The sequence below is a fragment of the Petaurus breviceps genome, unplaced genomic scaffold (assembly GCF_028583685.1).
Source record: "Petaurus breviceps papuanus isolate PSGF00001 unplaced genomic scaffold, PetGlider_PUasm1.0 189, whole genome shotgun sequence".
Taxonomy (NCBI): Eukaryota; Metazoa; Chordata; class Mammalia; order Diprotodontia; family Petauridae; genus Petaurus; species Petaurus breviceps.
Genome location: NW_027185809.1, coordinates 6,089,337 through 6,101,714, shown reverse-complemented (window position 1 = coordinate 6,101,714; position 12,378 = coordinate 6,089,337). Strand labels below are relative to the sequence as shown.

The 12,378-nt window shown below is 37.3% G+C and overlaps 1 protein-coding gene across 1 annotated transcript in view; it reads right to left on the bottom strand.

Annotated features, from left to right (window-relative positions):
- Positions 1 to 2,387: 2,387 nt before the first annotated feature.
- UBE2B (ubiquitin conjugating enzyme E2 B) overlaps positions 2,388 to 12,378 on the bottom strand; it is a 12,006-nt gene continuing 2,015 nt past the window's right edge. The window contains exons 2-6 of the mRNA XM_069091844.1: positions 8,555 to 8,635; positions 6,894 to 6,919; positions 4,492 to 4,581; positions 3,797 to 3,885; positions 2,388 to 2,957 (exon numbers count right to left, since the gene is read on the bottom strand). Coding sequence (XP_068947945.1) covers positions 2,829 to 2,957; positions 3,797 to 3,885; positions 4,492 to 4,581; positions 6,894 to 6,919; positions 8,555 to 8,635 — 415 coding nt within the window. The 3' untranslated portion in view covers positions 2,388 to 2,828. The remainder of the gene's footprint in view (positions 2,958 to 3,796; positions 3,886 to 4,491; positions 4,582 to 6,893; positions 6,920 to 8,554; positions 8,636 to 12,378) is intronic.

Sequence of the window (12,378 nt, the reverse complement as noted above, 5' to 3'; positions counted from 1 at the left end):
CCACAGAAAGGTGAGTTAATATTAATGGAATCAAATGGATGAAGTGACCCAACTGCTTATCAAGAGTGCATTAGAGCCGGAAAGGTCCTTAGGATCATCTTGGTCAATCTCACTTTTAAGATGAGAAAAGTCAAGTTAGAAATTCTCATCTCCCAATTTAATGCAGGGTGTTCCATCAAATCATGTGTAGTTTTCTGTCTGCTTCTTGCTAAATTATCATTCAGAGAGTACTCAATTAGCCTATCCTGGCCTCCAGAAAACAAGGTTATTCTTCATGAAGCCTACCTACATGACAATATGGCAAATGGATCGAGTCCCATCTTTTTTTTCTTCCTCTTTGGAGGGGGGAGGGCAGGGCAATTGGGGTTAAGTAACTTGCCCAAGGTCACACAGCTAGTATCTTAACACTTATGTCGGAGGCTGGATCCTCCCAACTCCAGGGCCGGTGCTCTATTCACTGCACCACCTAGCCACCCCTAGAGTTCATCTTTAAAACAGAAGACTCCAGTCCCACCTCTTGACGCATGCTGTGTGATCCCAGGTGGGTCACTTAGTCTCTCAATACTGTCTACAGCTATGACTAAGTTGCAGGAAAGATGCTGACTTGAACTGGTAGAAGCAGTTTACTTTGCTAGGCACTGCCTACAGCAGTTATTTAACTCTTCTCCAGGAAGCCCTTACCCTCCACAAGCATATATGTTGAACATGGTTTTGCAAAATTTTCAACTCTGGCTTATAATCTTGAGGGCAGTCATATTTCCCTTTGGTCTACATCCTTAATCTAGCTAATATAATGCTACAAACATCCCATGAGCACTAAGCTAATAACATACAAATAATGAAGGCTCATTTCATGAATCTGCAAAAATGTGTATGTAAAGACAGAAGAGAGAGCCTCAATTTGCTTTTGAGTGTATTCACAAGCGTAACAAAAAATTATAGAACTCCCATTTCTGAAGGTTTAGATTGAACAGTTAAACTCATAATTTTCCACTGATTCTGACATACCCTGGGTTTAAACTAGGAAAAGATGAGTCATAAGGATTAAACTAATTTGGAAAGATTATCCAATACTATCTTTTTTTTTATTATCCAGCAGTATTCATGAACATGTCAAAATGGGCACTCCTCACACCTCTTTACTGCCATAAACTCCTAGATGTTCAGTCTTTCAAATTCCATATATTCAGAAAGCACCCAAATATTTGGTAATTGTAAAAGCACTGGCCACCTATACCAAAGCACCTCTAAATAGTCTCTTCCTGATAATACTATCAATATTTTCAGTGCATGGTTTCCAAGCAGCCGTTTGTAAAGCTTAAAAATTTCTTCCTTTAAATTATACCACGTGGTTTCAGCAATACAAGAATTAATCCTTAAAGGGAAATTCCAGGAGTTATTTCTCCTGTAATAATATTTTTATAAAGTTCATTATGGGTGCTGGCTCCTATCTGTGAGGGAGGCTGCTGTTTCCCTCCAAGTGTGTGCCACTGCAATGATAAGGTATATGTACTACTCCTCAAGCGACTTGCATGGATCTGATGAAAAACATAGTTAAGATTACTTCCCAAGGTACTAGCTTTTAGTGGCTTATGAAGGCACAGACCTACCATAAACGTGAGAAGACTAATTTTCAATATCGTATTTTTGAGAGATGGACAGGAAAGTTAAGTTTTGTAAGTTCGTCATATGGAAAGCTGTTTCCCATTTATTCTTACACATCTTAGTGTTAGCTTTCTGAAGCACTGTTGCCTCGTAATGATCCTGCAAACTTCATGTGCAATTAGCTTTTATACAATTTGGGAGATTTTTTCCTCCCCATGTAGAAGACCCTGAAGTATGTGTGGTTTTGGGGTAGAAAGAAATATAGACCTACATTAAATGTTGGCATTAAATAGGCTGAATGGTTAATTCCTTTCTAAAACTTTGCCTTAATGAAACAAAAAATCTGGTTCTTGATTTATAATTCTACTAGGAAGTAAATTCATAATTAAAAAAAAATTCATGCTACCAGTTTCAATTTCCCACCAAAATTGCTAATAAGTAGTAAGATCAAAAGTTTGCCAATCTCCTAGAGTAATTTGGGAAATGACCAAAAGAAACAAGTGATCCTTCAATAATTAAAGCATCATAATGAAACCAACTAGGTCTGTACAGTAATTACTCTATTAAGAGTAATTAATATGCATATTCAAAACCAGGATATGAAATTACTATGGATATTTAGCCAAAAAAACACTCATTTGATTTATATTTCCTGACAAACTATTGAGAAGATGCTATTATTCCCCTGAAATTGGAGAGATAAAACAAATCTAAATGACTGGAGAGAGATACTTATGCATCAATCCCTCCGAGTCAGTTAAGGAAATAAGTGACAAAGTCTCTTGCACTGAAGTTATGTATTTAACAGTTTTACATGTAATATTTATATATAAAAAACTTTTAAGTGCTTTTCTCCAATTTAAAAATCTAAAGAATTCAAAAATAAGGCATTCAATATTTGAAAAGTACAGATTTACAAAATGTGTATATTCTGTCATGAAAACTTCACACCAACATTATACACTTGGAAAAAAAATACAAACAGGATATATTACAAATTTATGTAGCAATAACTTAGTTCATACCATGCAATAAAAAGTACATTAATCAAGATACACAAGCTTTTAAAGGTTCTAAACTGAAGGGCTTTTTTTTCTTTTTTGCAGACACATTAGGTATGCAAATCCTTAAAACCTGTGGCACTTAAAATTTCTGGTAGCCTTTCTACTGAGAGGTAAATTATACACAACAATGATGATGAGGATGAACAGAGAAGTTGTCTATTATGAATCATTCCAGCTTTGTTCAACAATAGCCGAAACTCTTTTCTCATATTCTCGTTTGTTTTCCTGATAAAGCTGCGCTGCCTGGCTATTGGCAGGACTGTTGGGATTAGGTTCATCCAGCAGAGACTGAAATAGAGAAGAGAGGAAAAGTATACCTTTTTAATACTTGAAATAGAGTATGTGACAATGATACAAAAACTACAGAAATCATTCAGAAAGAGTAGTTATTGACATCAGTGCAAGCTTCAGCTACACCAAGCTACTAGACTCTTAATAATGATAGTGTCCTGACGATGAACTTACCTTCAAAAGCAAATAACTATCAACTATCTTATGAAATCACATTTCAAAGACAATCAGAAAAGAACAGCATTCTCCAAACACCAAGAACAATTAGTTAACCTGGTTGTTAGATATATTGTTACAGTTTAGCAACCAGCATTTTAAAGGCTCAGTCTGAATGGAGTTATTTTTCAAACATCTGGTGGTGAATCTTTTCAATTTCCTTCAAATTACAAAATGTGTAGAACTGGTGAGGGGATAAAGTAGGTAGAGAAAGGGGGAGAAGAAGTAGGGAGCTTTAGAGAGTATATTAAAAACCGTAGAACCACCATCATGTGCACACTACCTCCCTTCTACTATTCTACCCCCCTCAAAAAAAATTAATTCCTGTCATTCTATTTCACTGATTTCCAATTATTTTCTACTATATTGCTTTGGTATCTAAGTTTCACTTAGGGGTGGGGAGGGGACTATAGTTTTATCTATTAGGCAAACTTAATGTTGCTTTGCTCATATACTATCCCAAGATTCTTACTCTCCCTTCCCTAGTGCCCCTTAAATAAATGGAAGCCTCCTAGTCAACAAGAATGTACTTTCTGGGATTCTTCACCAAGATTTCCTAACCATAAACCATAAGAAAACCTGATTTACACCATTTCTAGCAATAAAGACAAAGAATTTACCTGAATTGATGTTAAAATAGAGGACACATCATACGTTGGACTCCAACGATTCTGGAGGATATCTAAACATATGCTACCATCGGCATAGACTGCAAATATAATATTGAAGTCAATAAGAGTTTACCTTGTTATACTTCAAGAGTTCCAAGAAATCTTTCCCACATATAACAAAGCTCTGTGAAGCTCTCCTGTAAGGATTTTCCAAAACTTCTTGGCTCCATAGGAAGGTAACGCTCAAAAATAATGCCACCAGGAAGAAGGATTAATCTAATTAGATGTCAACAGGAGAAGGTTTGACTAGACAACCTTTAAGGTACCGTCCATCTAAGTCTATGATCTTATGATCATTAAAACTGTGTTTTAAAACTATGTATATTAAAGGGGCGGCTAGGTGGCACCGACCCTGGCGTCAGGAGGACCTGAGTTCAAATCCAGCCTCAGACATAACACAAAAACTAGTCGTGTGACCTTGGGCAAGTCTCTTAACCCCAACTGCCCTCCAAAAATTAAAAAAAAAACCCAAAACCCAAAAAACAAAAACCACAAAACCTATGTATAAAAACTATGGAGATAAAAAGACCGTGGCAGAAAATAGCTAATAGCACTAAATTGCTCCTTCGTGAAATGTGACAATTCAAAGGGCTTAAATTCATCCTTTTCAGCATTCGCAATATCTAATAAAGAGAATCACTCACCATTTGGATGAAACATCTTTGATAAGAACCTAACAGTGGGAGGTTTATTCGGATACTCTTCCGAGAATTCTATTACTAGTTTAAAGGTACCTAAAACAGAAGAAAACAAAGCCAATAAAACAATTAGGACAATTATGAGCAATCATCTGGCACCTTTTAAGTACCACACAAACATAAATACCCTATTGTAGCTTCACACATTAGTACCCTTATTTATGAACACATTATATTCCTGTGAGATGATTCTGAGGTAGGAAGAAGTTAGGATTTTGAACACAGACTCATTTACCTATATTCAATTAGAATAGGTGTTTTAGGCTTAAGTAGGTAAGATGTCCCTCTAGTTAAGGTAGGCAGCATGATACAGTAGGAAAAGTGATGGCTTTGAAGTCAGGTGGCCTGGTTATTTATTACCCTTGTGACCGTGGGAAAGATTTTTAATTTTTATGGGTCTCAATTTCATCTTTAAAATGAAGAGATGAGACTTAGACTGATGATCTCTAAGGCTCCTTCTAGCTCTAAGACTATGATCCTAACTAATGGCTGTATTTTTTTTAGAAGGCAAAATGATGGTAGAGAGGAACTGTTTAGTTGCTCTATCACCTCACTGAAAATACTTAGAATGTTTCTATTAAGTGTACAAGTCACACATCAAATTACAAAGTGAAGGAAATAGTCTACATTTGTCTCTGGATTTCTTATAGAGGCAGGTTTGGTATAGTGGAGAGAAAGCCTGCCTTTGAGCCAGAAGATCGAGGTTCAAGTCACGCCTCAGAAACATACCAATTGTGTGAGCCTGTGGCAAGGAAGTTAGCCTTTTGGTGTTCTACAAAACTCTTTAAAACTAAACATTACAGAGAGGGTGGCAGTCAGCACTGGCAGAGGAAGTTCCTTTTGTATTCCTAGAAACTAGGGCAATGCTTTATACATAATTAGCAATTTTAAAATGTTTGTTGAAAATTTAGTCATTTTTTTAGCCACAGAAAATACTACCCAAATAACCACACCTGATTGGGACAATATTCTATAAAGTCAGAATCAACAAACTTCGTCCAGCTTTCATTGTTGAGGTCTACTGGACAAACTTCAAGCTTCTTTCCTTACCTCTACTACTCAAAATACATACTCGCAGAAAAGAGAAATACCTTGTACCTATTTCTCAGGTCTATTCAAAAGCCAAATGAAATTTGGTTTTAATCTACCTTGACATTAGAGGCATTAGACATTTATAAAAGATTTTAGAAAGTCTTTACTGGATTAAAATACTGAGAATTGTACCATTATTTAACAGCATCAGATTTCCTTGCCTGTTTACAATTTGGGATTTTTCTAGCATGCTTAAGTCACATGCAAAACTGAATTACTTCACATTTGCATCTGTTATGGCCGGCAATTTAAACAGTATGAAGAAAATGAGCTTTATAAAGACAGGTGTTTGAGAGCCATGACTGCTCATTGCCGATAAAATACTACCTGTCTTTTTAAATGACCATACACTTTTGACTGAGAAATAGCACAACTTGGCTGACAGAAGGTCATCTTTGCAGCCAAGAAGAACTGGGTTCAAATTCTGCTTTTGATCCATATTTGCCTGTTTGACCACTGGCAACAGTTACTTAATCCCTGAACAAAGCCAGGCAATTCCATAAGACTGTTACAAACAGCTACTGATCTGCAACAGTGCAAGGAGTTTCTACAAGGAGAGTTCGTGACACTGATAAAATCACACACAGAGACCAAAACACTGTGTTTAAAAATTCTGACTGATGAATGTTGGAAATGTGATCATTTTAAATAGTTCAATTTAAGAAAGATGTCATTTTTAGGACAATCCCAAGAATTTTCAATCTTAAAATTTAAATTAAAAAATTTTAACTCAAAAAATCAATTCCGTGAGTTCAATTCAACAGTTATCAGAGTTAGTTCTGCATTCCTCTGCTTCTATGTGAAAATAATCCAATATGTGTGCAAAAAAGAATGCAAAATGTTTACCACCACTTAGGAGTGGCAATAGTCCAGTGGTGTTATAAAGTTATTGGCAGCAATGTTTATCAACAACTGCGAGTGAAGACCGTGCCAATGTAGCCACAGCAGCCTAAAAGCATGACCAACCTCATGGACAGAGTATGTTACAAACCATCTAAATATAAACTATTCTCACCATGGTTCCTGTCTGAGTTTGCTGTCCGATATCTAGCCACAAACGAGAGCACAGACATTTGTTCGAGCTCCAGAAGAGAAAGTCGTTTGTGAGCCGTCAATTTCCAATAGCCAACAGTTTTTTGTCTACTCTCAAACGTGCTCGCAAGAGGAGGAGAAGGTTTTAAAAGCAAACTCGCTGTTTAAAAGCATCCTTTCCATGGAGGAGATAGTAAAAGAAAACATGACCAAAAAGCACTTACCATCCTCAAAGGGCGTGCCTTCTGGCCTGAAAGATCAACAAGAAATGCCAATTAACATATGCCCTTCAATGTACTCTAGTAAGATGGGGATCAAAACACTTAAATTCAAGACAATTCAGAGTGACCCGAAGCCGATTCACCCTGGTTTCCAGAAGATTTAATATCTTCTAGCATTAGTACAGCTAGGTGAAGTGGGCCTAGAGTCTCATCTTCCTGAGTTCAAATCCAGTCTCAGACACTTACTAGTTGTGTGACCCTGGGCAAGTCACTTAACCCTGTCTGCCTCAGTTTCCTCATCTGTAAAACGAAATGGAGAAGGAAGTGGCATCTTTGTTATCTTTGCCAAGAAAACCTCAAATGGGGTCATGACAATTAACCAACAACAGCAAAGCATCAATCCTGCGAGAAAACAGGCTAAGCTCAATGTGGATGTTAGTACAGGTAAGATGTTCTCCTGACTGCCATTCTTCTCTTGCCCTGAATCTTTTCCCCTCTTCTCAGACCAATTAAACCTTTCCTGAGAGGTTTAAATATATAATATGTGCAGAGTACATTAAGGATTTTAAAACAAATAATTATTACGGTAGGTTAAATATAAGTTTATTCTTTCTTCACTCTGAGATTATTCTCACTTATCAAAAACAATCAGACTTTAAAAAATTTGCTCTGGAGCAAAGGAAGAACTTTTTTTGGATTCCATTTTAAAAAGTTACTAAGAATCAAATCTTTTAAAAAAAAAATCAAAAGGATCGCTTCACAGTTATTTGAATTTAAAGCTTCTGTTGTCTACAACCATAACAAAACTCTGTGAAGAAAAGAAATGGAATAAAGAAAGAATGAAAATACAAAAAGTGTAAGGGAATTTTAAATGTAAAAGAAAAAAATCAAGTTTACAATTTAACACAGTCATTGAGGCCAGGAACCCATTTCCTACTTTTTTTTATAGGCCTGCAGAGTATTTATTTGCATTTACTTTCTATTGCCACATTAAGTGATCTTCACCCCCAGCCCCACTCCCTCTCCTCCCCACAGTAAGAGTAAAATACATTCTGGGTTGTACGTGTACCCAGACTGGCGTGACACAGAAGACTGTAAGTTTTTCCTTTACCATTCTGCTGAAGGCATAACTTTAAACTGGTATGCTCTTACAAACAAATAAAAGCATAATTAAATTTGTGTAAAAGACCAAAAGCCCAGAAGTGAAATCGTTCTTATGATCCTACTACAAAGATTCTGGTAGAAATTTCTTCACTTCCAGTTCTAGAGTTGGAGGATTCATATTACTACTTTCAACTTCTTTCATGAGAACTTAGCTTTCAATACTCCAAAAGATCCACGATTTCACCTAGGTAGCTATTTCCTCACTAGATGCAGATCACAATTTTTCCATACCTTACTGGTCTTTGTGGTTTAAAAGAATCACATAGTGACCAACACTCTGGTGACTGATTCCTCAGCACTTAGTTAAGTTCCCTGTACCACAAACAGAATCTTGTTCAGTTTGACAGGACCTGTTCTAGCCTGCATTTCATTAGTGCACCTTTTTAGCGTTGAAGATCAACTCCCTGTATACAATGTGGTTTTACGGAGAATACCTGCAAAATATTTCACTCAGTGCTCAGGATGAGGAGGCCTATCGTTTGACATCACGTGCTGCTTACCCAAAGATAACTGCATTCCACTGCATGATGTTGTTTTCAGATGGTGCACCGCTGACACCTACAGGTGGGTCTTCTTGCAATCTAAGAATCAAAGCAACACAAGCAAAAAACTGACTATCAGACCCAATGAGAAGGCCCACCAAAGCACACAGGATCGTTGTTCCACAGTCTTCTAGAAACTCTAACCAATCCATGTTAAACTAGATGTATCTCCATGTTTTTGCAGAAAGGACAAAGGCTTCTTTTCAACCCCTGAATGAAAAAATCTAGAGGTACCTAAACCTTGCTGCCTTTAAAAAATTATATTAGCACTCCAGGTTCTCTAGGATTTCACAGGATTTAGGATCAGTGATTTTCCCCTAGGTTACATAAGATGGTGTTCTCTTAAGAACTTACCATACAGCATTTACTGAACAGCCCAACTGCCAAGGTAATTCTGATCACTGGATCATAGTATTTAAGGCTAGAAGTAGCTGGCTTTAGAAGTCATCTCTTCAATTTATGGTGAGGAAACTGAGGTCCAGAGAATTAAATAACTTGCCCAAGATCACAGAAAGCTGGAAGTACAGCAGATATTCAAATCCAGGTCCTGACTCCAACTACAATATACTCTTTCCATTACACCACCCTATGTTCATTGTCCTATCATTTATTTTTATATAAAGCACAAGCTATATGATAACCTACATATTTATCCTGACCCTTGTTAGCTTGCAACATGGAAGCCAGAATGTTTAAGTATGAATAGTTCAACTGCCTACTGGAGGCAGCTAGGTAGCACAATGGATAGAGCACTGGGCCTGGAGTCTGGGAGACTTGTGCTCAATATTCAGTCTCAGATACTAGCTGTGCAACCCTGGGCAAGTCATTTAATCTCTGGTCTATTTCCTCAACTGTAAAATGGGGATAATGATAACACTTCCTTCCCAGGATTGGTGTGAGGATCAAATATTTGGAAAATGCTTAGCATAATGCCTGGCACAAGTATATAAAAATGTTAGTTATTATTATTAGTAGTAGTATACCAATCTACTAATAAACAAACACCTTATTTTTATTCAGTTTATTTCAGGAAAAGGAAACACTAATTTACTTGGGATCATACTGGAAATTAGGGTCATCTAATTTTGAGGTGTCAAATGTGCTGCTTACCACCACCATCATCCCCCAGCTGGATCCAGATTAAAATGTAACTGGGAATAATTTAACAAAATAAATGAAAAGAAAATAAAACAGACGATACTACATTTTAAAACTAAGTCCATATGCAGCCCCAGATAACTTTCCCTATCTATGGATTAGTGAGTCCCCTTTCTATTTGAGTTTGATATCACTGAGCTAGTCCAGGCTCCTCATTTCTCAGATGAGAAAGCTGAATCTTAGAAAGGTTGGGTGACTAACTATGATCACACACAGGTTGTAAGCAAAAACTTCTTTCCATTACACCCTAAGTGGTATGTTTAGTTAAGCTATAATGAAGATGAGAAAGCATATAGGAATAACTTTCAAAAAGCAGCTAGGTCTCTTTTATTGTCTTTTACCTTTTCTTCAAGTTCCAGATTCAACAATTTTGTATCTTAAAAGGCACTGACAAAACACCAGGGGTCTGGAGAGTGAATGTGTCAGGGCTAGACTAACAACCAAACATATAACCTTCCTCAGGGTCAAGTTCACTCAGCTTTCAGCTGCTCCCTGATTATATGCTCTCTCAGTTTTACTGGGGGCCAGTCTCCTAAATTTAATTAGGCAGGAATGGACAGAGGTTGCAAGTACAAGAAAGCTGAGATTAGAAGAAAGGGTAACAATGCTTTTTCTCTAAATACAGTTTTTAAAAATACTGTAAAATTTTTATCTCACAGCTTTCATAACTGAAAGGTTATTTTGTACATAATGGTGCAGGTTAGAGTTGTAAATAGCAGTCACTTAAACTAGTAATGACTGTGACTATGATTCTAAAAAAAACCAGCTACACAAAAATGGCAACAAATGGAATAGGGCTTTATGGATTGCAAATTAGTTCATAATACATGGATCTCATTTGATCCCTTAAAACTAGTAATGCAACAATTCTACAATTGTACAATTATTCTACAATTAGTAGATGGGAAACTGAGACTCAAAGAAATTAAGTGCCTCACCCAAGGTCAAGCAGCTAATTAATTAAGTGGTTGAGTCTAGTTAAAAAGGTTCTAAACAACCAGTGTTGAAAGGGTAGATTCAACAGTTCAGCAAGGTGTGGCAAGTCTTTTATAACAGTGAGATTCCGGAAGAAGCAAGTCAAAGTTCAGGACAAAGAAGCTACCCAGGGATATCAAAGTCTGTGAACAACATCGACCAAAGGACAAGGACAGTGCAATTACAGGAAGCTGAAGTTTTCATATGCAAGTAGTGCATATTTATTTCCCTTTTATAACCCACACCCAGCAATTCACTACCTTTCCCCCCACCCCCCAAGGATAAACATCACAGCCTCTTAAAAAGCACGATCAGTAAAGGGTCAACAAGCAAAGTTGCAGGACCGATACATCCCCCATAATGGCCACAACTTCTTGTTAATTTAATTCCAGCAAGCTTCTAAATGTACACTTTTTGGCATTTAGAAATGTAGTCCATAAAAAGTGTTGTTGCCAGAATTAAGCTGTATCCAAAGCAAAATTAAAAAAAAATAAAGAGCTGTACCTGGAACCGAAATTGGAAACCTATTACTTAGGTAATTCTCAGAAAAACTAACCATACAATGAAATATCTGAGCCATAAAAGTGTTTTTAAAATATTGTTTTTAAACAATCAAAAGCTGAGTACATTATACATGTGACTCTTCTAATAAGTGTACTACCTTCCAATAACAGGAAAAAGACAGCTAGGATATGGAGTTAACAACCACCTTCTTTGCCCCTTTTCCAGGTAATCCTCTTTTAAAGGCTTCAATGAAGAGCTATAAAGCTATAGTTTTACTTGCAAAATATCACCGCAAATTACACAATACTTTGAACATAAGTTAACATATAACACAACATATCTTCATAGTGAATTTTTTTTTTCCTTTTCATTAAGGGTTCAAACTCGCTGCATGTTAGCAGAATCACACCATCTTCCCCTGGAGAAAAGGCTCCTACAACAGCTCAGCCTCAGGGACAACTGGCTCATGCTTAAGAAAAAAGCTCTCTCAAGCACTTCACCTGTTAAAAGGCTGTGGTGGAAAACACTCTAATTTTTAAGTAACTTAAAACTTGGGGACAAATGAGGAAGGTTTCCCCAGAACAAAGAAGTCATGCCAAGCACTTCTCTTTAAACAACAACAAAAAAAGCTGAGGAAAAGATAAGGCTCAGTAAGAAATTTCCTCACCACTTACATTCCTATGTATTTTCCAAGTGTTTATAAAGGTCAGTATATGATTTAAAAAAAAAATCTGCTTTGTCAAAACCCCATCCTTCTCAAAAGATTAAAATCTAAATGCGCCGCAGGTGACACAGGGGCTCCTCCTGTCACTTTCAGTACTGGCAGGAAAGGCTTTTCTTCCAACCTTTAAAGTCACTAGTTCAAAGACTTATCCAACATTTCTCCTGGTTATTGAAGGGGACAGACACCCGGAGAGAAGGAGCTGGTCCCCGCCAGACCCTTCACTAGCCTTTAAAAGCACTGGCACCGGAGAGGAGGAGCTGGTCCCCGCCAGACCCTTCACTAGCCCTTAAAAGCACTGGCACCGGAGAGGAGCTGGTCCCCGCCAGACCCTTCACCAGCCCTTAAAAGCACTGGCACCGGAGAAGGGGGGCTGGTCCCCGCCAGACCCCTCACTAGCTTTTAAAAGTACTGGCACCGGAGA